Source organism: Patiria miniata, unplaced genomic scaffold, assembly GCF_015706575.1.
Source record: "Patiria miniata isolate m_02_andy unplaced genomic scaffold, ASM1570657v1 HiC_scaffold_13, whole genome shotgun sequence".
Classification (NCBI taxonomy): Eukaryota; Metazoa; Echinodermata; class Asteroidea; order Valvatida; family Asterinidae; genus Patiria; species Patiria miniata.
In genome coordinates, this window is record NW_024037051.1 from 5647030 (window position 1) to 5673849 (window position 26820).

The 26820-nt window shown below is 41.4% G+C and overlaps 1 protein-coding gene across 3 annotated transcripts; it reads left to right on the forward strand.

Annotated features, from left to right (window-relative positions):
• Nucleotides 1-311: 311 nt before the first annotated feature.
• LOC119720952 (CLK4-associating serine/arginine rich protein-like) lies at nt 312-26073 on the forward strand. 3 transcript variants are annotated; one of them, XM_038190827.1, is made up of 15 exons: nt 312-516; nt 3940-4037; nt 5324-5502; nt 7688-7775; nt 9334-9485; nt 11911-12007; nt 12976-13054; nt 14414-14496; nt 15507-15746; nt 16313-16741; nt 17569-17614; nt 19118-19178; nt 21705-21763; nt 22264-22417; nt 23775-26073. In XM_038190827.1, the coding sequence occupies exons 1-15, from the start codon at nt 418-420 to the stop codon at nt 23858-23860; spliced, it is 1950 nt and encodes a 649-aa protein (XP_038046755.1). In that variant the 5' UTR covers nt 312-417; the 3' UTR covers nt 23861-26073. The 3 variants fall into 3 exon arrangements, 2 of the variants coding, with proteins under 2 accessions (XP_038046755.1, XP_038046750.1); XM_038190822.1 differs by having other exon boundaries at nt 313-516; nt 16310-16741; XR_005270129.1 differs by lacking the exon at nt 23775-26073 and having other exon boundaries at nt 313-516; nt 16310-16741; nt 17569-17618; nt 22264-22342.
• The last annotated feature ends 747 nt before the right edge of the window (nt 26074-26820 follow it).

Below are 26820 nucleotides of genomic sequence, written 5' to 3' on the forward strand. Positions count from 1 at the left end.
TTTTTTTAGCAAAGCATTATGGGATTGTTCTCCAGAAGTTTCATTCTGAAAGAGGATGAGATACTTTTTCTCAACAATTACTATGATGTATATAGGGTAAGGCTGAGTCTATAATATCGAATTTCGATTCAAAATCAAGTATATGGTAATGTTTGATAATATATTAGGAGAGAGTAAGTCCAGGAAAATACTGTATTACACATCTAAAATTTTACGGACCTACAGGTTTACCCCTTTTTCTGTAAAATAGAATGATCCCATTCGTAGATAGGTACCCGATTGCAAATGCCACTATTTTCAGTTGCTTGGTGTTGAAGAAGACAGGGTACCTTCAAACTGATAAATGCGAGTTTATGGCCGCGATCGGCCGAGCCTTCGATTTTTACCCTCCCAATTTTATGCTTTTGAAACACCGGTATGTGGCATGAAGCGAAGAAACAAGAACGGAAGATCCATGGGATTATCGTGGATTACAGGAAAAGAGCAGAGAGGAGAAGGGAATTTTATGAGAAGATTGTAAGTGACATGTCATCGTAAATGAGTGTGCATGCTGGCATGTAGCCCGACTGCGTCTGGCCGTACAGTACTATCGCAAGCTCTGTAGTACGGCCAGACGCCCGATGCTTCCAAAAAGACTGAATTTTTTTGGCCGCCGATGTAGCGATTTTGCTACATCTTTCGATCGCGATTATCTTTTCATCCAGGACACAAATTTCCAAAGTTAAGGTTCGTAGTCGTAGAGCAACTCATACCTTTTCGAAAAAACGTTCTTTGGTCTCAATATTTTCATCCATCTGGCCACAAGACGAATTTCAGTCATCAGATTCCACAAATATCGTCCCCCATGCGATCCCCCATGCGATTTCAAAATGGCGGCCGCGCTGTAATGTATGCATTAGGCGAGCGCGCTTGGGCAAGATAATGAATATGCATTATTTAGTTCATGACCTCGTGTTTGTATGGCCAGCCGCGCTGAGTGTCCGACATACGTCATAAACTATGAAAAGTATGATGCATATTCATTATCTTGCCCAAGCGCGCTCGCCTAATGCATACATTACAGCGCGGCCGCCATTTTGAAATCGCATGGGGGATCGCATGGGGGACGATATTTGTGGAATCTGATGACTGAAATTCGTCTTGTGGCCAGATGGATGAAAATATTGAGACCAAAGAACGTTTTTTTCGAAAAGGTATGAGTTGCTCTACGACTACGAACCTTAACTTTGGAAATTTGTGTCCTGGATGAAAAGATAATCGCGATCGAAAGATGTAGCAAAATCGCTACATCGGCGGCCAAAAAAATTCAGTCTTTTTGGAAGCATCGGGCATCTGGCCGTACTACAGAGCTTGCGATAGTACTGTACGGCCAGACGCGGTCGGGCTAGCTGGCATGTATAATTGTCTGGCTGTGTGATCATGATGTACATTCATGACATTACACCAATTTCGTGAGAAAAAAATGTCACTGATTTACTTTAATTGTAGTGGCTAATTCAATTGGCTATCGTTACGGCATGGCAAAAACACCATTGCAAATCTATATAACATTTACATCTGCCCTGGCCTTCCAGCCAGAACGCTTTGTAGATAGATAGTAGTCCGAGTGACTTGGACCCAACTTATCGCCTTTTTTAACATTTTGGACATGGTCTGGCGATAGTGGGGTCCAAGCTAATGCCGCGACCTGGACAACATCATCCTGTCACTGTCCCAAACCAACATTTTCCAACAAAAAACATCAGATTTCACCTTCAAAACGGCCTCCAAATTACTAGATATGCCACCTGAAGTACAAGTAGACATAGATGATTAAGATGGTTGTACCATGGAGCTATAAAAGTTTACTTACGATCTGGAAGAAAAGTGACATTTTCCGTTCAATTCTGAAGACCCCCTCTGCCTAGGTTGTCGTTGTTGTGCTCACGTTCAAAACTGCATGATACGCTGTGTGTACGCGTTCCCAATTGGGTAATGGTGTCTGACCTCGACCTCATGCAAAGGTCGTGACGGCGCGCTTGCGCACAATGCACTGCATGCACGGCAGATTCCCCTGCGCCGTGCCGACAACTGTTTCCTGATGAAGAGTGCCAGCCATGCGCCTGGCTAGCCAGCGCGACTCCTAGGCGTACCGCGAAAATTTCACTTTTCTTCCGGATCGTAAGTAAACTTAAGTACAACCATCTTAATCATCGATGTCTACTTGTAATTCAGGTGGCATATCTAGTAATTTGGAGGCCGTTTTGAAGGTGAAATCTGATGTTTTTTGTTGGAAAATGTTGGTTTGGGACAGTGACAGGATGATGTTGTCCAGGTCGCGGCATTAGCTTGGACCCCACTATCGCCAGACCATGTCCAAAATGTTAAAAAAGGCGATAAGTTGGGTCCAAGTTACTTGGACTAGATAGATAGGTAGAACCACCGCCACGGACATGACGGACATTGGTGGCGCTATTTTCATACCCACAATGACTTAATTTTCTGTGACCGCCTTTTTTGAAAAGATTTGACTTGGAATATCACATACAGGCATGACAGGGGAACTTTTGCCAAACTCCAAAAAGGAGAATTTCAGGGTGTAGTTGACATTAGAAAAAGTTTGGTTTGTTTGCCAAAAAAGTTGTGGATTCCGCAATGCCATTATTGGGTGTAAATTTCCTATACGTTTGTACGCTGTTTGTATACATTATCAACTGATGTGGTCACATTTATTTCAGCCAAACCGATCATCATTTTAAGGCAAAAAAAAAGCTTTAAAATTGCAATAATTTCAGAACTGCTTGCCCTATGAAGCTAGGACACCACTTATCATGCTTATTTAATTGCATTTTGGAAGCTCTTTAAGATAAAGTAAATTCTACAACTATCCAATCAACTTTGAAATTTGATGATTCTACCTATTGTAGATGGATAGACCTCATGCATATGATGTCATCAGTCATGGATGCAACTTTGCATGACCTCAGCTCAGGTCACTGTAAAGTGTGAGGTGAAAACAAATGCTTGAACGTATAGTACGTTCACCTCGAAATGTTTTCACCGCGCTAACCAGAAGTGACACGCAAGTTGCGTCCTAAAAAAAGAACCATGATCTCACTCACAACATGATCTCACTGAGGTCAAATCTTGCATAAGTTTACTGTTGGATAATGGCTGTGTATACCCTCTATTAGCTAAGCGCTTGTCTTGGCCGTGGCGAAGGTCTCGAGATCGAATCTGCGCTGGGAGAATTTTTGTTTGTTTGTTCTTTTAGGCCTAAAAAACTACTTTTCTTTACTTGCATGTTATGTTTTTAATCAAATCCCTTGTTTTTATTGAAGTAGATCATTTCTTTAACCCTAACCGCCCTAAATCCTTCAAAATCCTCTTTGCCAAAGTAGAGGAACTTGGAGGATTGAGGCAAAAGTGCGTTACTGATTTCGTAGGATGCGCTTTGTTAAGGCCTTTGGCCGGACCTTGTGAATTGTTTTTTGCTCAGCCATGCATAAATATAGGCCTGGATTATGCTTGAAATCCTCCGTACTGCTCCAGGATGTCACTGGCCAAGCCTCAACATATTGACAATCACTGCCGCATGATTTTGCAGGATTCAGGCAGTGGTCACCCATCCACGAACCATATTCAAGAAATAATGGAGGAATTTGCAGGATTGAGGCTATAGGGTATTTTTCCATGGGGCCAATTGGATGATTTTGCAGGATCGAGGCTTCATCCTAGCAAAAAACACCTAGGGAGCTAGGGTTAATAGTGGGCTCTTGTCACGTGACTTTTCAATGTGGAAAAAAAACCCAACTGACCTCGACTATAAGTCCGTGCAATTTGTGTTACATACAAGCTGGTAGGAACAATAATGGAATGACTAATCTTGAATCATGATGAAGCTAGACTGGTTCCAAGAGACTTTTTGCATTCATTTGAATCTAAATGGTTGTTTTGCAGAAACAAGACCCGACGCAGTTCTTGAGAGTCCATGCAGCGGCATGCAAGATTCACCTAGACCCAGCCGTTGCCTTGGCTGCCGAAGGACCAGGCACAATGTTAGTAGCACATACATTTGTAAATTGACTACGTAAATGAGCAGGGTAAAAATTTCACAATGGAATGTCCTAATTGGCACTACTTGTGTAAGACAAAAAAAATCCAGTGTTTGATTTAGACGGGTGCACGCATGCACTGGTGCATGTACTTTTTCCTCTGTTAAGCCATCAGCCTGGGGGTTTGGTCAGTATCAAATCAGGGCATAAATGATTATATTGCGCATGCGCAAGGTAAACCACCCCTTCGTAACAAGCATTTTGATGGACATTTTGAAAAAAAGGGTGATAACACCAAAAAAGCTGCCACCGCTGCAATGCTATCACATATTTTCCAACTCTGGAGGTGTATACCTTGCCAAAAATCGCTATGATGATTATTCCCCTCATTTGATACCGGTGGCCAAAATTTTGGACCGAGGCTGATGGCCTATGTGTATGTAAACCTCTTGTACAACGTGCACGTTGTGCACGTATGTTTTTAGGCCCAATTACATGCCTGGTATATATTTCCCCACGTTTCCGATTTATATACTTTTCCGCACAACAGAGGGCGCTGTTGCTGTGATGTCATTTCAGGAAGACACTGTTCAGTTTAGGGGTTTTCTCTTACATGTATTGTGAACCCAAACATTTCCTCATTGAAAACATCTGCGAGGAAAGCTTACTCATTGGCTTGCTGCCAAGTGCTGACACACCAACGAATCACCAAAGAAAAGAAAATTCACGACAGCAAACTATCCAAAATTCTGGCAACTTGTGGTGCTGAAATAGCTGGAACTTTGAGGTTTCTGCCTGAAATGACATTACACTTTTGCTCACGAATATGGAAATTTGAATTAGCATAAAAACAAAAAGGCACCTGAAAATGGCAAAATGAAAATTGAGAATAAGGTAACATGGGACACAAAAAAGTGCATTTCAAGGATTGCATTAAAAAAAATACATTGCATTGGCCCGTTAAACGGAAAATACAACATTTGCAAACATCAACAACAAAAAAATTCAAGAAAAGTGGTATGTTTGTATCAATTTCCCGTTTCATCTTACATGTAAGTGGAGTCAGGGAACCAGACCACGAACCTTGAATGTTTTTCTTGTTTTTTTGCAGCATCTATGAACACAAAACGTCAAACAAGTCAGTGTAACAATACTTGCTATAAAATACTAACCCCAAATATTCATCCATTTCTGGAAATTACAGCAAAAGCAAATATTGTATATTCCCTTTAAAGAGGAATATATACGTATTGCTTTTATTTTGTTACTGCTTATTTCTTCTTCCTTAGGATGCCTTGGCAAGGGGACACCAGCGTCATGATTGACCGCTTCGATGCTCGGGCCCATCTGGACTTCATCTCTGGCCAGAGTGTCATATCAGCCATCTCCCCGACTCCGCAGGAACCGGACGAAGACAAGTGCTTCTATGAGCGGTATCGAACTCTAGTGCAGAATGAGGGTGCCGGAAGTAGGTGGTAATTCATTATTCCCCCCTGAAGAACATCCCTTTGAGTGGCTGATAATCTTGGGAATAAAAAAAAAACCAGGAAAGAAAAATCAGTGATAGTTTGAAGTGGCTAACACTTGAACCAGAGCTGTACTCAAATCCATTCACAAATCAAATCACAAGTCACTTACAAATTAAAGTCTCACCACTGTAAGGCCCCCCAAAAAAATATTCGGTCTCTGGTCAGACCAAAGTTCCGGAATTGATGTGGCCACGCGGCTTTTTTTTTTTTTTTGCTTTTTTTTTTTTTCTTCAAGCTTGGATTGTACAGACAAGGTGGGGTACTACTTTGCTTTTTTGGTGTCCTCATGTACGTAAAAAAAAGATCGACGCGCATGATTAAAATCGACGCGCGCGCTGACCAGAGACCGACTTATTTTTTTTTTTGGCCTAACAGGTGTTGAACAGTGACTAGGGAATGCCTCCGTCGCGGTTTATTTCAACAGCTTGTGACTTGACCCGATTCAAAATGACTTGTGGGTAATTTGTGATGATTTATGATAGACTTGACAATTCAGACTCTAACAAAGTCAAGACCTGTGAACCGCCCTTCCTTTGAAGGAGGACTTTTCTTTAGACTGTTTAGTTCATTGTGTCCACAACAACAGGCATACTATAGGGCAGGATAAGGTATGTTCCTAGCTATACACATGTATTCATACATGCACATGTCCCACACAGATACAACATGCAAGGAACTTGTCCTATCCGCTCCGTTCACAAGTACCCCCTCACCGGCAAAGAAAGTACAGTTGGGATTGACCGACCAACGCCATTTTGCCTGACTGCAATTTTACCGCAACGCGCAGCCGTACCACTGCGTGTACATAGTACAAATCCCCTGGTGTACGTGCGTCACACTCAAGCACAAGGAACGATGCGCGTCAACCAGCTAAATGTCCCGCCCAGGGACGTCGTTGCTAGGTAAAATGGCGCCCTCTTTCATTGGCGCACGGAGCCCATAATATGGCTGTTGTAGCAGTAAAGGGCCTATTCAATATGGTATGCTTTTAATACCACTGCAGAGTTTGATAGCCCTAACAGTCCTGAATCCTCCAATTTCAATACGATTTTGCACACCCCCTAGGGAGTTAGGGTTAAGGCCCGCAGGAGGATTAGTTTGAATTGCGCAGAAACGTAACTATCAAGAAATCTGTAATGGAGCTATCATTAATGCCCTGTGATTTTTTCTGCCTGGCATCATCTATGGGCATGTTGAAGTAATAACATGCATGTCATTTCTTTTAAGGAAAACAGTTGTCTGGACTACCATGTCTACAACCTAATGAGTTGTCCATGTTACACCTCAACTACATGAATATCAATGGCCCAAGCTACAAATGTATAAATGTGTATGTAGTTGGGACAGTTCCGATTGTAGTTAGGACGATCCCAATTATAGTCGGGACAATCATGTTTTCGATTTTGAGTACTTCAGCTCCTGAAATCTTCTTGTGAGTCTTAACCCTAACCCCAAGGCCCTTTTGTTTAGGATCCATCATCAACCCTGCAAAATCCTCCAATTACCACCGTGTCAAAAGTTGATTCAGCCTCAGTCCTCCAAAATCATTCGTTATTTCTTGGATTTGTTAACAGTGGAGGGGTGACCATTGCCTCAATCCTTCAAAATCCTCTAACAATCACTGTTAATGGGTTGAGGCAGTGCTGATAACATTCAGAAGCAGTGCGGATGATATCAAGCATAATGCAGGGCTCAATTATGCATTTTTTTGGCCATTGAGCCTCAATCCTCCAAAACTGCCTGGAGGATTTTGGAGGATTTAGGAGGGTTAGGGTTAACTGCAACATTGTGGATTTATTTATTTATTTCTTATTTTAACTGGGTCGCCCATTCAGTGGAATCCACTGGTCTCCCATGGGTCCCAGTAAAGAGAAGACACTGTGAAGAAATTACAGTTTTAGATGTGGGAGGAAAAGCCCAGAAGAGTATTCTGAGGAAAACCCACGGAATCAGGTAGGGACTGAAAACCCAATCCACATATTGGCCCAGGCGGGAATCGAACCCGGGTCACAGCGGTGGAAGGCGAGGAAAGAACTGTTACGCCAACCTGACTCCCCAGTTGTGGATGTCATCCACAACTTGCAACCAATGTGAATTGATCTTGGTTATTGTTTTTCCTTTCAGTTTCTGAGGAGCAGTGTCTCAACCAAATCAGAGTGGATGAGATGTTCCCGGATGTCACTGGTCAGAAGCCGAATGACGACAAAGAAAAGTCAGTCCAAATACTGAGATTTTATCACAATTAAATACTGACAAAGACAGCAACACCATTCTCTTACTGGCTGCTTTTTTTCCTGTTTCTGTTTATGAAGCAAGCCACGTTTTAACAATTGAATGTGTACATTTATTTTCATATATCTACTTGGACTGTCTGAGTGTACTTAAAAGGAACATGTAATAGGGTTTTTATGACTTACATACATTTAAAGCAGCTTTCTTGCCATGTAACTATGACTTTCCACCTCCTTTGTAGCAGTAAAAGGGAGACATTTCAACATTTTAATTTTTACGCTAATGAAAATTTTTATATTCATAAGCCAAAGCGTAATGTCATTCAAGGCAGAACCAGTAGTTTCTCCATAGCTTTATGTACAAATGTATATCAAACTTTTCTACATTTTCTTGGAGTAAGTTCCACTTTTTACTTGTTTGTCATGCTAAACAGCTTGTTTGGACAATAGAAGTGGCCAATATTCCTTCAACACTTTTTTGTGGGTAATTTTGAAGGACTTGTTTGTGTACTGTTCATAATGCACTTTTGACAAGGAGTGCCTTGTGACAAAAGCAAAATAGCGCCCTCTTACATGTGTTGATGAAAGGATTTGCTAATAATTGAAAAACTACCACTTTTTGTCACTTCCAGTGAAAACAAGTATATCTTGTTTGTGGTGTTGCAACACATAGTAATGTGCATGAAAACAAAATGAGCTGAATTTGGACTGCATGTTTCCTTTAAGCTAAAATTAATATTAACCCTCCTGTACAAACATACATTCTGTGCAAAATTCTCCTTTCAGTCTAGATCAGTCAAGTGACTGTTTTAACTGTTAAGAGCTCCCTGCCTGAGCAGGATTAATGGCTGTGACTGTTTATGATAACTTGATACAGCTGTGCTTTGACGGTAGGCGATTGATAAGCCAGCTGTGACTACCACTAGCCTGCTTTTATCTGTTTGCTAAATTTGACTAGTCACAGTGCTTGCTTGAAATATAACCTGACTGTTGGTGACTAGCCTGTGTCAAAGGCATAGCAGGGGATGAGGATTGATATTGTTGACTGTGACTGTTCAGACAGCAGTAGGGTTAATAAATATTGACCACCTGCTAACCCTAACCCTGCCAGACACAACACAGTGCATCAGGTGGAAAAGAACTGGTGCATTTTGATACATTCATCTACCAACACCAGTGCATGAATGGCCAGCTCTGAAACAATGAGAGTTTAGTCCCATGGAACAATGCCACAGTTGTATCCTGCTGCATTCGGTGGCCACAGACTCTGAGGCAGTGTGGCCTTGAGACTTTTCCCTGATGGATCTTGCTACATTTGGCAGGCTTGTCACTCAAGTGTTGCATGTTGCTACATTTGGCAGGGTTGTACCCTGGAGGGTTGGGGTTAAGTGATAAAATGAAGAGCCGAGTCTGTTTTTTTCCGAAAACTGACTGAAAATGTGTTCTAAAGCTCATTTTGTATCTTATCATGTACCTGGACAAGATTTAGAGTCTTGATAGTCCTGGTAAATATCTGTCTCTCTCTCTTGCTTACTTCAGACTGAAGGGAAAGAGGGCAGCCATTGGCTTTAGCTATGACGATGGTAGCAAGGAGGCAGGGGAGGAGGAAGATGAGGAGGAGGAGGGAGAGGATTCCCAAGACAGTGATGATGACAGCTCCTCCGATACAAGTCTCAGTGATATTGATATTGGTAGGTCATCACCATAACTGTATTAACCCTCTCACGAGTCCAACAGGAGATTTTGCAAGATTCCATCAGGCATCCGAGGTGAAATTCCCCCCACCTCCATCCCATGTTTTTCATTATCATTACTGAATTTCTTTTTGGTGCAAAACCTTTATGAGCAACACAATGAGGGGGGGGGGGGGGGGCTCCGCAGGCTTTCAAGTATTCTTACTTTTCCTCCTTTTTTTCTTTTTTTTTTACCTTGCTTCTACTTTTCCTACTTTTTTCCGTAAAATTCCTACTTTTTCCTACAAATGAAATCTCCTGGAAAATTTTTCATAACAGTGTTACACACATTTCTTACTTCAAATGCTATGAATTGTGATGTTTTGCAGACATTTTTACTCCAATTTCATAAAATCGAGCAACGCATTGTGCGAAATTGAACATTTCCAAAAGGTGTGCTGATTAGCCCTAACTGCCCATATTCAGGCAAATTCCAACAGTAGGTTAGTGTTTAAATCTGTTGGGATAGGTACAGTTCCCCTAAACACATGGTCTTTTACACTGGGGTTGGCATACCTCCAGAAACTAAGTCCAACAGTGTGTGTGTACAATTTCCCATGTGGGTGTTGGAATTTGCCTGAATGGGTATGGTTCCTAGTAAATTAGGCTGGGGAGTTAGGGTTAATGTTTTCCGCTGACTGAGTATCAAGAGTTGTAATCGCATGTCAATCCACAAGTCAGGTCAGAAGTAACGAGAGTTGAACAGTGACAAAGGAATTCCTTTTCTCAATCCATTGAAATAGCTTGTGGGTTGACTAGGGACTGGATGACTTGTGATTGACTTGTGATTGACTTGTGATTGACTTGTGATTGACTTGTGATTGACTTGCGATTGACTTGCGATTGACTTGCGATTGACTTGCGATTGACTTGCGATTGACTTGCGATTGACTTGCGATTGACTTGCGATTGACTTGCGATTGACTTGCGATTGACTTGCGATTGACTTGCGATTGACTTGCGATTGACTTGCGATGGACTTGCGATGGACTTGTGATGGACTTGTGATGGACTTGTGGTAACTTGTGACTGACACAACTCGGCCATGTATTAGAACATGATAGAAGCTGTGGAATGCTGGAACCATGTGATATTAATAATCACAATTTCAAAACCCTTGTCGGAATGAGCTAAATGTTTGCGTATGTACTGAGTATGAATGTCTACTAGAATACCAAATTTATAAAACTTCATAGCATTTCAAAGATCAGGAAGGGTTTGAATTCCCCCTCCAGTAACTTGCCCCCCCCCCCCAAATGGTTCTTATTTCTTAAGTAGGGCTGTGCATCAAATCCTGTACCCAAGTACCTGACCGCTGATGTCAGGAACTGGTTTCAGATTTAGGGATTGAGTACCCAAAACAAACTTTAAAAAGTAACTTAGTTAATTCTCAGACAATGAAACAAGTGCCTTGAATTTGTGGGGAATTTTCAAAGTGAAAACTAGGCAACCAGGCAACCAGGCTACGTGGAAAAACAAAACAGATGTCACATTTATAAAACTGTATAAAGCTGTAAAACTCACAGTGACTGTACACACATGAACTGCTGAATTGACGCACCAATGTAAAAGTATTATTGCACGGACTTTTATGAAATATCTGAACAGAAACTTCTGAGATTTAAATTTGGGGAAGGGTTTAAATTAACGGGTACCCAAGCACCCGTGTTTTTCTCAGCCGGGTACCCGGTTCCCGTACCACCCGTAAATGCACACCCTTACTCCTAAAGGGTTAAGGGGGTGTGGGATAAATATGATGGTTTACTTTACTGCCAATATACAAATATCGAGTGGCTCAGAGTGAAATGGGAGGAATATTTTGCAAGTTTAAATCTGGACTTTTCCAGTTCACGAGGTGAAGCCGAGTGAACTGGAAAAGTCCAGATTTTACCAAGCGATAATATTCCTCCCATTTCGCAATTTAAAGCCACTCAATATTTGTTTTATATAAATGACATATAGATCCTTGTCATCTGATATATTTGAACTTTTATTTCAATAAAAACTGGAGAAAAATGTATTTCTCTCTTCCAAACCACCCCTTCACGAAAATGTTTGAACCCAACTCTGTAGCGCTTGCTCTTTGGAACAATACGCGCTACGCGCAACCCGCACACCAGCATGCATTTGCACACAAATATCGCGTCATGGAACAAGAATGATCCTAACTGTTCAATAGTATTTCCAATTCCTCATGGGCGGATAGTACTTTTTGAGCCGCGGCGTGAAAGGGAGCAATAACGAATGACATGTGATGTGAGTTTCACCAATCATCAAATGACAAGGATATGTATGTCGGTTACATAAAAAAAATATTGTGTGAAGATCATGTCTGGACATGCACAAAGCATTCCTCAATTGACATTTCTCAACCTGTTTGTAGATATCAATGTAGATGTGGATGAACTGACTGATGAACAGAAGGCAGAACTCAATTCTGTCGGTGAGCGGTATGGCATGAAGCCCAATGAATATGTCAGGTGAGTCACCTCGGCCACATAATGCACTTTTCTGAAGTTAATGTGATGGATATTAATTAACCCTAACTCCCTACTATAATTTACTAGGAACCGTACCCATTCTGGCAAATTCCAACACCCACATGGGAAACTGTACACACACTGTTGGACTTAGTTTCTGGAGGTATGCCAAACCCAGTGTAAAAGACCATCAGTTTGGGGGTACTGACTGTACCTATCCCAACAGATTTCAACAAAACCTGCTGTTGGGCCTTGATGGGTTGAGTTCGGTTAGGGTTAATGGCAATAAGTGGCAAATTAAGTCAATTGGGATACCACGGACACCCTTCGTTGCACTTGACAAGTTAGTCATACCAAAGTGCCCAGTTTTCTGCTTCCTGATCCCTGAATATTGTTTACATTCCAGAATGTCTACAAATACCATATCGTACTGCTACATTGGATTACTGGAGCACTAAACTCCTCATTCCTCGTGGGTCCTGTGCGAAGACATTTGAATCAATGTGTATGGTGGTTGAATGAAGTGAAACTTTGAATACAAAACGTAGATATGCAAATAGCCATAAAATATCCAGTTTTCCATAGGTTTGTACACAAACACTTGTGCGTCAACATTATATACGGCGAGTTAGCTCTCTAGTGTTTTGCATTACATGTAGCTTTATAGCATGAACAATTAACCCTCCTATGTAAAGATGCACTCTGAGCCATGCTGTTTAATACTTTGGTCAAAACTGGTCAAGTGACCCACCGGTGTGTTAAAAGTATACCAGGGGAAGTGGAAGGGAACTTTGACTGTTGGTGACCTTTTAAACAGCAGAGGGGGGGGGGGGGGGGGGAGGGGGGGGAGGGAGTAATCTCACATACCGGCTCTTCTGGGTAGGCCACACAGTGTCATCTACATATACTATTCGTAGACAGAGTACAAAGTGACTGTATTTACCTACTGTCCTTCTCGTTTGGTACAGAATGCTAGAAAGGGACAAACATGAGCTGGATATGCAGAAGAGATTCAAAGAGATTGAAGAGGAGAAAGCACTGTATTCAGTAAGTCCTGTTTGTGTTGCTAGATGGTAAAAAAAAACACTATCATGGTACTGACAGTCATAGAAACATGGAAAGTTGATATATTCCAAGAATAACAACATGGAAAGTCATGGAATCCTGCACAACCCATACATGATGATGCATACTACAGTACACTCCGGCCAAATTGACACCGTACAACTCGTCAAATCGCTCAAGTCGGCCGTCTTACTAAAGTCCCGATTGTCTGTAATGCATTTCCATTGAAATTTTTATTTCTAAGTTGGCTTTTATAAGTCGCCATTTCACTCAAGATGTCGTGTTACTCTCGGTCCCCTTTCCATAAAAAGCATAACAAAATCCTTTGTGTAAGTCGGCATTCAAAAAATCACGCATTGGCATTGACTTCCTGTACTGCGGTTGGCAAGAAGTGTCGAGTGAAAAGTGGTTTGGCCCAGCCCCTGATTGCTACATATATCGGTGTCGCTGCACAGCCAGGTCGAAGGGTTTCCTACTGCATTATTCTGCTCTGTCCATTTTGGGGGTCGTCTTATTGAATGATGCAGTCAATGAATGCGTGGTATATACCACGCACGCGTTTAATTTGTAACTAGTTGTGCACGTACAAATGTATTACTATTTTGTACATGTAGTCTCCACTATCAATACCCAAAACATGATGATAAAGTTCAAGGATTAATTTGCTGGATTCAACTCAATTATTAAGGAGTTGAATCAAAATCGAAGCCAAATAGTGCAATGAATCATGTGTGCAAAAAGGCCATTCATGTAAGCCGGCAAAATGACGACTTACAGCAGATGTCGGCATTCACGTAAGTCGTCAAATTCTCGGGTCTCGAGAGTGCCGACTTAGCCGGAGTTTACTGTATTTGGCTATGGCAGTTTTCTGATTTTGTACTTCCTCTTTATGCATGTATGCTATACTTCTTGCTGCTTGTTCAGTGCCCCCATTGTGATGCCTTTCTGGTGCTCAGTGGTCTTGTTTCAAACTGGAAGGCTGAAAGGGAATGGCGTCCCTTGCCTCAGTGTGATGACTGGCTGGTGTATTGGGCGTGTAAATAGGCTCCTAAGATGCTTAAAGAGCGAAGAATTGGTCTTGAAAATCCCTATTTTCCCCTGGAAAAGTCACGTAAAGGTCATGGAAATTCATTTCGAGAATTCTGTGGTAATCCTCCACTATTAACCACATTTCAATAAACAAATGTGTAATGTAGTTGACTTTTTAGTGCAAGCTTCAGTACATATTGGGAAAAACCCTCTAGAAAAGTTTCTGTGAGTATCTTAGCTTTCAAAACTGTAATGCCGTACAGCACTCTAAATGACAGACAAACAAGTCAAGAATCTTTTTTTCCTTCCCAGGGAAGAAAATCCAGAAGGGAACGGCGAATGCTTGTAGAGAAAAGACTTCGAGCAAGAGGAGATGACAAGTTGAGTCCACCAAGGTACGTCTGAATGGCATATTCATATAAACCTCATGATCAATATTAGTTATTACAGTGGAACGCCGCTATAATGAACATCGAGGGATCCACAGAAATTGTTCGTAATAGCGATCACTTGGTATATAAGTAGTGCCCTTCAGAACTTCACCCTGCACGCCCTGGTAGTTACTGAAAGACAACTATAATAATTGAATAATGTAATTCCACAGTTTCTGAGCTTACTACCTACAGTATTGGGTGGCTTTCAACTTCTATTCCTTGGGGAAATAATAGCTTCTTGTCACACTTCTGTTGACATTTTTCAACAACACTGTTCAGTACGTTTTGCACACAAAATCGGGAGCCAAGGACAATGTTTGGTATAGCGACGTTCCACTGTATGTGTTTGTACGGCGGGAACGGTGCGTGCATCCTAGAATAGGGTGATTAAGATAAGTTAAGATTATGTTAGGAATCGACTCAAAATTTACCGAACAAACCAAGCATTTGGAAAAACCTACACGATGAACTGTAGTAGTGATTTCCTAATGCTGGGTCGTTAAAGAGGTTTAATCCCTCCCTAAGACTTCATTTTAAAACTTAGTTTTGAATGCCTGGAATAGAATCTTGGGGAACTGGAGGCAGCCAGTACAGGGAGTCAATTTCTCAAAAATTTGGAGCATGTTTTGAATTTGGGAAAGGTTTGATGCAATTCTCACACGAGTCATTCCACACCTAGCAGATGTTTGTGAAATTAGCAAACAGGGGTCAATGTTAAACACTCCAACGGAAGACCCATGGTGTAGTCGAGTACATCACAAGTCCTAACAAGTCAATTATTAGTCAACCAGTCCTCATTTAGGTATAAACAAACTATTAAAATGAACTTTAGTTTGGTTCTTGTTCATCCTGGACATTTGTAATTTGCTTGGTACCTGACTTGTGATGGGCTTAACTTCAGTACAGACTCTGTGAAATGTGCATGTGGTTAATATCGTAGCTTACCGTTATATTTTGTTTGTGTCTTGAAGCTATGCCAGTCGGGACAGCCCCACCTACCAGGACTACAGGCACTCTCGCTCTCGGTCACGGAGCCGCTCCACTACCCCGGAGGACACGGGCAAGGTCACCTTCATCACCAGCTTCGGCGAGGAGCAAGAGGAGGAGAGGAAAGAGCGACTTGCCGGGACGCAGGGCAGCGGCAAGGCTGCCGCTGCTTCTACAAAGGCTTCCAAATCCCTGTCTGGGTCTGAATCTCATGCCAAATCACGGTCGGTTTGTTTCCATGCCAATTTATTGCTGCATCATTGAACCCAAATCATATAATACTTATCAACATGGATCGTTAGAATGTCCAAGGATGAGACTTGGCTGTCATTGAATACATTTTTACAGTAAACCTGTATTGTCCAAGATCTTTCAAAGTTTTTGTGTGGAAGATTCTTGCAGGATTGAAGAAGGTACAGCCCATCTGCTTGACTTTACGTGGGGCTTGATTATGACCCTTGAATTTATATTTTGTTTTCAAATGTGCCATTGGTTTAGCCCCAAGGCTGTTCAGGGCATTCAGGAAGGGTCCTCCAAGCAAAAAACGCTTTGACAGTAATCATTACATTTGACTAAATTGCTCTTAAAGTTCCTCTCAACAAATGGAATGCTTTATTATATGAGATTTATCAGAAATAAGTTTTGTCCGATGAAGGAAGAAATGAGTTTAAACAAAGGATAAAGCATGGAAAAGGAAGGAAATATTGTCTTATAGTACGGGAAACCATAGCTTTCTGAATGTGAAAGGTACATGTACTGTATTTTATAGTAACTTCCTTCATTTCAGAAGGCACCACCGACATTCCCCCTCCTCTAGTTCATCAAGGTCCCGCTCGAGATCGCCAGCACGTGGGAGGCCGCGTTACCACAGCCGCTCGCGATCCTCCTCCCGATCCTCCTCCAGAGGGCGACATAGACGAGGCTCCTCCAGCTCCAGGAGTTACTCTCGGTCGAGATCCCGATCCCGATCCCGATCTCCTCATCGTGGTTACCGGCGCTCTCGCTCCAGATCCGCCGATAGGCACGGGGCCTCCCATCACTCCTATAACCGATACCGAAGGTCAAGATCAAAGTCACCGATACGATCATCTCACGGCTGGGCGGGGAGGCCCAGGTCGCGGTCCCGGTCCCGGGATCGTTACAGGGCAAGATCCCGATCCCGAAGTCCAGAGAGGAGAAACAGACATCTGCAAAGTCCTGGCTCGGTTAAAAGTAAAAGGTGATTACATTTCAGAAAGGTTTGCATGCCATTAATCTACATATTATTAAGGGAATAAATATGTACTCGGCCGGTTTTAAACATGCACGATTAAAACTGGTTAGGGGCCTGGATGTGGATAATGGCCTTAATTAATGTACTTGTTTAATATCGGCCAAGCATATATTTATTCCCATTCATAAATACCTTTTGGTCAAAAATTCAAAACAAGTTAGAAATTCCCAGATTTCCAACAGTTTTGTTCAACAAATTTGCTTCAGGTTTTACTGAAACATCCCTCCGGCCATATCTCTGGTATGTGCCTCGCCCGCGTAGTGCTTAAATCTCCTTATTCGGAAACTGGCATGTGCCCGACGGGTACTGCGCGATGTGGCGCAGAATGCAGCAGTGTTTTATCGGTGGTTTAAAACCACCCACTTGACTGCCTCTCGACCAATAGGAATTGGTAAACCCTCTCGGGTATTTACGACTAAATGTTGAAGTGGACCTGTGTTTAAAAATATAAATTTATCAAATTCTGAGAGTTTGGAGGTTTTGAGAACTACTGCAACTTCCATTCATAATTGATAATTACTTGAATCCACGTTTTCAGGGTGTGATCACTTTCTGTCAAATTGTATGTGTTTGAGACGTAGATTGCAGTGCAGTTATCTTCCAAGTGCCCAATTCTCAGTTTCCTTATTTACTAAGTGATCAACACTGTGAAGTTGTGTGACTGAACAAAATGCCTAGTTGAAACCATCTTCCAAATGGGGTTGTGTTGACTACCTGTGTCCCTTCACACAAATCTCCAATTTCTTGAGCTAGCTTTCCTTTGTGTCTTGCAGGTCGGGAGAAAGTAGTGTGGGTAAAACACCAGGCTCTGTCGACAAAGTCAGTAAGATTTCAAGATGTTTCAAATACTTACCTAATTTCACCTTGAAATCCTGAACAGTTTGGATTAAGATAAAGAAGATTTTGGCTGGAGGAAATGCTTAATAGTAGTGTGAATAGTTTATTCAAAAATGCAATTGTTTCAACAAAGTTGCATACAGCATGAAGCAAACCCCTAAATATTTGCCACTTTTAGTTTACAGTTCAGGATCGCATACAACCACAACAACAGTTTTTGGCACCTTAAACCAGTTTTTGATAAAGCCTGCATTGCGGTGCTAACTAGTTAAAAGGTTTAAGGAATTTATGTTCGTACATGTACAAACAAGGAGAGCAGTGCTGCATGTATATTCAGTGTACACACAGAAACAGCGGTGTGATATCACATTCAGCAGAGCAGAATTATAACTTTGTCATCTATTCACAATTATAACTTCGTCATCTATTCACAAATCTTCAAAAGTCATTCCTTTGTTATTGTTCATCTCCTGTTACTTTTGTCTCGTGACTTGTGATTTAAAATTGGTGTACTTGATTACTAGTCTATTGAATATTCCCTTGCACAGCAAGGGTCTATAATTATGTGAGCAGATTGAGTGATTAATTATACAAAACAAGACTGCGTCTTGACCTTGAGATTCTGACCATTCAGCAGGCGCCTTCTATATCGGGTCTTTGGCAACCCGTTGTCATACTCACAGACATCTAATAAAACCTAGACACAACATCTATTATGCTTTTACGTTGTGAATTGTGTGAGCACAAATAGCTGTGTCTTGTGGCCTGTAACGATATGTTTACACGATGCTCAAACATCGAATGATCATCGCATAGTATTTCAAATAACTTGTGTAATAAGAACACCATCATGCGTGTTCATTTTGCCAACAGTTTTGCGAGCCAATGTCGTGTAGGTTTTATTAGATCTCTATGCCTGTTGTTGTATTACAAAAACATGGCATCCAAATTCAGGTGTTATAGATGACATTTAAAGTGACGTCATCAAGTGTTCATCACGTGCACAGAGTATTTCAAATATCCGAAACAGCCTGTGTTTGTCCACAAACACATTTCTAGTTTGATCTCTATGCCCGTTGTTGTATAACAAAAACATGGCATCCAAATTCAGGCATGCAACTGGCAATTTAAACAAAAACGAGGAAATTGCAAACCGCACAAGACTTTGTACAGTGTTTTTCAACTTGTAATGGCGTTCGTGAGAAGTAAACAACGAGGAAAACAGCCGATCAGAGGAAAAGTTACATGCCTGCAAATTGACCAATCAACAGCTTAATCCACATTTCTGATCGAAATAATGTCACAATTTTAGTCGATGATTAGCTGGTGTGCGGGGTCGCATAAATTTGCATGCTTAGATACAGGTGATACTCAGACTTATTACAACTCTGGTGCAGAATGTGTATTGCATAAAATATTTTGTTTTCTCATACCTTGCTTGCAACATGGCTATTACTCACACAATTGCAATGATTCCCGTTACAGAAACAGTTGACACCCAAAGAAAGGCTTAAGCTGAAGATGCAGAAAGCCCTGAACAAGCAACGTGAGTATTGATTGATCAGCACATGGGAGGTCTTGGCCCAATCATTGCCTGCACTAGATCCCTAAATTTCTTGTAGAATGTGGTTTTAATTCTGTAGTAATGCAAAGTTTAGACCTTGAATATGTAATACTGTCTAAAGTAGACAGGAAAAAAATCCATATAGAGAAAAATTGCAAACAAAAAATTGGTTACTTCTGTTTTAAAATCAAGAGTCTTTTCTGAGATAATGAAGTGCTTAACTTAGGTTTAATAGTCAAAATCACGAGCTGATTGTTGTCATCCAAGTCACCAAATACTGTGAAAATAGGCAAAGCCAGTGCAGGCATATAGTGTCGATACAGTTGTCCCGCAAGTCTCAACTACAACTTCCAGGTCAACATTCTTATTGGGGTCAGGCTTTGTGTCATAAAAGAAAGAAACAAAGAAAGACCACTACAACGTTTTTGGTCATTACTTTACTTGCCAAGATAACCTCAAAGTATGTCTCAAGTTGGGTCTTGTATCCATCTCAGACAACATCCTATATACCGGTATATGTGCGTGCCTGGGTTCAAAGGGTTTTCGTCGCATCAGATGTCATTTTATTTTAAAGTTGGATTTCTTGTAGATTGAATATGTTATAAATTATTTTACATGTTCTTAAAGGGAATACACAACATTTGCTTTTGCTCTTATTTTCAGAAATGGTTGGATTTGGGTGGTTGGTATTTCATATGAAATATTGTTTCACTGGCCTGCTTAAAGTTTTGTTTTCATGGATGCTGGAAAAACCAAGGAAAATTGCTGTTCTTGTAGTCTGATTCCCTAACTCTACTTCAAAACGGAGCAATTTATAGACATCAGGAATTGTCAGGTCACGAAACGCTTGCACCTGTTTATGGATGTGTAACCGATCGCAACTAAAATATGGACTAACTAAATTTTGTAAAATGGGGCCAGTATGTGTGAAAGAAAAGTCAGTTATTTTCCAACGATGGTCAGCTTACCATCATTGGAAATTGTCAGCACACAGGGTGCCATAATTTCACAGGATGTTTGAGACTTTTATTCAATTACAGTCAAGTAAGATGTACGTGTATTTCAAAATTATTTTCAAGTTATGTTTTTTGTACGTTTGCAAATGTTGTATATTGCCTTTAAGCCAATTACATGTAGTAACTTTAGTTCTGAAAAGGCTTGCGCGGTTCCGGCGGTTCCCCGGTTCTAACCAGTTCCAATATGGGAACCGGAACCGCGAGTCCAATATTTTCAAGAACCGGGTACCCGCTATCGTCGGTTCTGGGCCCAAAAGAATCGGTTCCAGATTAAATTACCTATTTTTTGTGCACAAAATCCAATGCCGAGAATCGGCTCCACAGGAAATCAATCGCGGAGGGGTGGCCCTGGACATTCACTAGTCAAAACAATACATGTTGTATTTCACGAGTCGGAGACAAACAGCTCAACAGAGCCCTGTTTGAGTTTGCGGTCGGCCACGAGGTGTGCATATAGAGCATTGAATCCAGTACTGGCCCTGTACGATGGATAGTGTTTGTGATGTGAAGTGTTTTAGGTTTTATGAAATACGGACTCAAAGGAGGGAATGCACATGTCATGCATAGATAATTAGGAAAATGACCGATCACGTGAGAGGGTTTAACCAATAAAACGAACAAGGAGTCCGATTTTCACAGGAGTCCCATTTCTATGCTCTGGAATCGGCTCTGATCGACCCGGCTCCGAGTGCCGCGGGAATCGGCTCTGCGGATCCGTGCCCGGGTACCACATGCATGTATAGGCCTATGTACAAAGTAGTCGGCTCCAATTAGGTCACGTCACGTATACCGTTGCTTGAAAATGAATTAATCCTTCGCTTTGGTTGATCGGTGCCTTTTGCACATGGTTAAAAATGAAATGTCGCTGCAGTTACGCACTAAACATGTGGGCTGCAAGATAATAATGCTCATGTTCATTGTTCATGCACCTTAAGCCTGTGAGATCCGGAGTCCGGACTGTCCGATCCATGACTCGTTCAGTTCAGAGCCGGGTATTTTTTACCCGGGTCCATCAGAGCCGATTCCAGCACTCGGCCGGTTCCACACTACAGTACATGTAGTTGTGCAATGTACACTGAACGCAGGGTACCAGTGTTCGTGTACGTGATTTGTGAAGTGAATAATTCTATTCTCGACGCCATGGCGGTCTTCGTGGTAAATAAAATCACAGGCAAGGAACAGAGAATAAAGTAATAAACGCTAAGCTAGCTTTCAAAAATAGTTTTACAGGAAAAATTCATGATTTGAAACCAGATACGTGGAATATTCAATCATGTACTCCACATCGAAATCCACGGAACACGGACCTCAAAAGGTGAAACTGTTATTATTCTTTACATGTAATTTCAAGAGCTTATGTTTTTCATTGAATTTTCGGGAGCCGGTTCCGACTCGGAACCGGCTCTTTTTAGAGAACCGGAACCGGCTCCAGAAAGATTGGAACCGCCCAAACCTAGTTCTGAATTTTTGATGTACTCTTTTTTTTCCACAGATAAAGCAGACAAAATAAAACAGAATCAGAAACAGTCTGCGAAAGAACAAGAACAGATGGTAAGAGAATTGAATGTTTTAAAGTGGATGCATCAGGGGTTCATGTTAGCTATTTTATATCAGTTCGTGTTTGTTTTGGTTTGCTTGACAATATTTTTTGTGTATTAACATAATATTAGCCAGTTAAGAGAATATTACCAAAGTCAAATCTTACTTTTGAATATGGAAGTTTTTGTGCTGAAACTTTGTCGGAGCTGGTGTGCTTTTCTCAGGTAATGTATGTTATTTCCGTCACAGTATTAGATGATAAAGTATTATTTTGGCATGTGGCCTAGTTGGACAAAGTCACATTTTGCAGAATTGTAGTCGAGTTTATCACGTGTCAAATCGTCAGACAAAGAAGATTGTAAGAAAGAAAGAATGAGCATCGAGAAGGTATAGAAAGCTTTGCCAAAGTTCATTTGAACATTCTGTGACTTGACTTGAGATTGAAGGACTTATGTGAAACACTCGACTGCTTCAACTCAGCAGTGTTACTACTTCTGTTTGCATCAATCCAGGAACGCGAAGAAGAACTCCGCGAGATGACACGCCAGTTCCGCTACAAGGAGCAAGAAAGGAGAGACCGAGACAGGAGCGAGAAGGCTTGGCGGGGGCGGGCCCACAACCCTCCTCGGTCCCGCAGCCGCTCCAGATCCCCCGAGCGCAGACGCAGTAGGCTTTCTCTGTTTAATTTTTCCTACCAAACAACAAGAATAAAAAGCAGCACGCTGGAGAAGCTCATAAGAAGCCAACCATAGACTTTGCTTGGGCGCAAGTAGAGCCTGAATGGACATCTTTTGGGGAACGGGAATTAAGGGCTATTCTGTTACTGCGTGTCTTGTTTGTTTCATGGCACTTTGGGTATTTGTATTCAAGTGCCATGTCCCAATGCATCTTTCTCTGTTTTTGTTTGCATGTTTTTCGCTTTCTTTTGGGCTTTTGAGATCTAAGGAACTAAAATTGGTTTTGTAAATTGTTGCAAACGAACAAATAAGGCCTTGTAAGTTTGTGCGGTGGAAAATCAGTGAGGTGGAGAATTTTGATGTGGCACAATGTGTCTTCATGGCGAGTTTGAGAACAAAAACTGCTTAACTTGTCATTTTGGAAGGGCTGTATGTTCCTCTTCAGGCTAATCGAAGTGCACAGCAATTTTTTATTCTGAGCTGCCCTTATGTGCGACTTTCAATAAATAATGGCTTACCTGATGATGTTTGTAATGGAAATAGGGATGTATATGCACATTTGCACTTGCGCAAGCCTAAGGTATGTCATAAACAAGCCACCTTGATCAAATTTGCTCATTAGTGTCAACTGGGGACCATGCAGCGCCTAAAGCGCTTATTTCACCATGCACCTGTGGTCTGGGGCCAATTTCGTGGAGCTGTTAAGCACAGAAATGTGCTAAGCATGGAAGTTATTGACTGCAACAATTTTGAACAAATTGTTGACTGCTGTGATGTGGGATATTCCGTTTTTAACCCCCTTGGGGCTCATAGCACCCGAGGTGAATATGCACCCCTCGGGTGTTATGCGTCCCAAGGGGATAAAAAAAAGGCATATCCCACATCACAGCAGTCTTCTTAAATCGTGCCAATAACTCAAAAATTTAAATGGTCGTTACTTGCTGTGTGAGAAATAATATTAAATCACTGCGATGTAACCTTTGATGAGGGAAGGTTTTGATGTCCTGCCGGACATGAGACTGAGCGTTTGACGTTGCAGTTCTCATTGCGCGCGCAATGAACGCAATGCTATATCACCCTCAGTGTGTGACATGCATTTTTATTGTCTAGACATGTGACCATTGACATTACAGTATCCAGGCACAGTGTGCATTTGGTTGAGCATTGGCCATGCACACTGCCCTTTTGACTGGCATAACCCAGTATGCAAACACAATCTAGCCTACGTGGCCCTTGTGCATGGACCAAGCAGCATCCATCCAGAGTTCCATCAGTCTGTAAATGCCTTCCTGACCATGCCTGTATTGGACATGTTTTCTTGACATGTGTTTTTTGTTTTATTCCAGGATCTGGACGCGACAGGTACTCGCCAGCTAGGGGGCGCTCCCGTTCCCGTTCATACTCACCGCGCCCTGCGCAGTACAGGTATTGAAGCTATTCGTGAGCATGGTAATCTTTCAGATTTGCAGGTATATGTATGTTTGTAAAACAGGGATGTAAGTACTCTGCAATTGCTTGATTTCAGGCTTTTTTCAAATTGTAACATACTGAGACCGCACTTGTAAAGCAATCTGGGCACGCTATCAATTCTATCACAAAGGCCCCCTTGAATGACAAAAGCATTGTGCTTGCTAGTGTTCAGATAATATGTCGCAGGGCAGTTTCTTTGTACATTAGCATGCACAATGGTTTGGTTTCTCCATTGAAGGGGGCCTCATGAGTTTACAGTGATCACGTGCCCAGATTCGTCTATAAATCAAAATTTCAGGCACAATTGTCGGAGTCCACTTACATCCCTGATATAAGTATACAAGTTGCTCTGAATGCTGGCTTGCTGTCAATCTAATAGTAATCTTTCTGGTAATGGCAATCCAAGGCTCTCTTATGCCTATTTTGCCCCACTCCCAAAAATAAAGCAAGAACAAAAAGAATGAACCAAAGTTCAGAAAAGCAATAACCTGATAATTAATTTCCCTAAGTTTAGGTCTTTCGTTTTTTGTAATTTTGAGGCCAACATTAAAGGGTCTCACACAGTAGGTGGGGGCGGGCTGACGTCATCCGATGAAAACATCTATTCATTTGCATTCAGTTTTCATCGGTTGCTGTGTGTTGCCCATTCAACACTCCAGACTCGAGAACCATTGAGGTTCAAGAACATGGGTCTGGGAGCTAGATAAGCCTATGTAGAAAAAAAAATCTCAGATGTCTGCGCCCACCTATACTATTATGCAATACATGTGGAAAAGTGACGAGATTTACTTGGAATCAACATTTGTCGGAAGGAAAAAAAAGTCTTGAAGATTTTTTTTTAACATTGTACGAGCTAACAACTAAGTCATCTCACCCTCGTTGACAGTCTCACTTAAACAAACTGCCTACTGGTAGACTTGATATAAGCACAATTATTATTACTATTGATTGTTCAGTTGGTAAAGCACAAGTACGGTATTCCTAAGTTCAAGTTATTGATTTGGAATTATGAAGCTCAGCTTTATCCAAGACGTTTCAGGCATTCGAAAGACAAATACACTGCAGTACGTGCCTGTACTGTGCTGCTGTTATTCCATTGGGTTCATTTTCACATATTTTGCTTTACTGTTTATATAGTTGTCCATGTGGGCTCGAGCAGATATGGCATCACTTTCTAAAGAAAGTGATGCCATATTTCAGTCATCTTATCTTAGCTTAAGTTGTCAAAAGTTATATACATGTATAATTATGATACAGTAGGGAAGTGTACTTCACACTTGACCGAGGAGAGAGCTGACAGTGACTATTGTATGTACACCTACATCTATGATCTGAAATACACAGGACTGTAATACTTGCAATTCGTAGTAACACTAGAAAGTGCACAACCCATTACAATACCATGACTGCCCCAGCTGTAAAACTAAGGTGCATACTCATTACTGCCATGCAAAGACCCCATTGATTTGCACACATTCAGTTGAAAGTTGGTTGTGTGCTTTTCCTGGTGCATGTATGCGTGCAGTGCACTGTGTATTTTTCACTGGCTTTATGGGTACATCATATATAACCCATCAACAGTTCCCGCAGATTCCGTATCAGCTAAGCCACAAAGCATTTTGGACTTGGTTTTTTTATGTTTTGCTTTACTGTTTATATAGTTGTCCATGTGGACTCAAGCAGATATTCATAATCAGCTCTCTTCTGCGACACATCTGATTATAAAGTAGAAAGTTAATTGTCCAAGACGTATGCAAGTTACTCGAGCACCTTCTAGTGTTACGCTTGCCTATCATTCAAGGCCCAAATTTGGCATAAAATATTTTGAAGGAACGAAAGAATCAAGTCCCAGCTGTAAATATTGAAATGTGCAAATTTTAGGCATACCACAATTACCATGCGGAACACCATACATGTAGTTGGCTTCAGAAGTGATTTCTGCTAATAATTTAAATTCGCAATTTTGAAGACATTTGCTTTCTGTATTCGGGAAAGAAAAGTGTAGGTTACACGTGAGTTATTGAATAATAAGCTAGATATTGCATATATGACAAATGGAAATGCTGCATCAGTGACGTCGGCAGTGCTTTGTAAATACAGGCTGTTTTTAGCACTTGCTTACAGAGTAGAATGCTGTATGAAATAAATGACATCTCTGAATGAAACATAAATCTATGAATATTTGAATGTTTTGTTATTATTTGTGGTTATGCTGAATCGTAGACTGTTATAATATGTAATTTATGCAATCAATTGTTGTTTCATTGGCTAGTTGTAACTAACTGCCGAGTATATTGGATGTATAATGCTTTCAAGGACAATAACAGAAATCCCGCTCTCCATTCTCAAGGTATCGTTCCCGAAATAACATGACAAAAATATGATCCAGTAACCGGCCTGGTATCAGCAAATACAGGAATACAGTTCCCGAATACGAAAGCTTTGTTGCTACGCACAAGGCATCACTGAACCCCCTGAAGTGTCATGCTTGTTTCGAATCATATTCTAGATTTTAAATGACCCCCCCCCCCAGTCTTATTTGCTATAGTGTAACATGTATCAAACTCCCATTTAAGTTTGGAAAACCTTAAATTCAGTGTTACCATACTGAAGCGGTAAAATGACTTTTGGAGGAATCAAATGCAAAAGGAAATTTCAATTCCAGCCCACGTTTCCGCGGTTTTGTCGATTGCAGTGCGTGTGGAGAGTTTATTTCCCGTCATATTTCACATATGAAAAAAATAACAACGTAGTCCCTCGGCCTAAGAGGAAACATAAAAATTACATATCAAGTTCCCATAACAGGCGAATTACCACACATCACGGCCCGACCTATTCTTTCTCGACCCCGAGCGCCCCTATCCGCTCTGTTCATTCACAAGTCCCCCCTCACCGGCAAAGAAAGTACAGTTGGGGTGACGA

Bases quoted from the DNA above. Each gene is read 5' to 3' on its own strand.
- LOC119720952 (XM_038190822.1), top strand. From the start codon at position 418: ATGTGGCATGAAGCGAAGAAACAAGAACGGAAGATCCATGGGATTATC. The intron at 19,179-21,704 runs GTGAGTATTGAT...TTTTTTCCACAG, and splicing joins GAAAGCCCTGAACAAGCAAC to ATAAAGCAGACAAAATAAAA. The intron at 22,418-23,774 runs GTAGGCTTTCTC...GTTTTATTCCAG, and splicing joins ATCCCCCGAGCGCAGACGCA to GATCTGGACGCGACAGGTAC.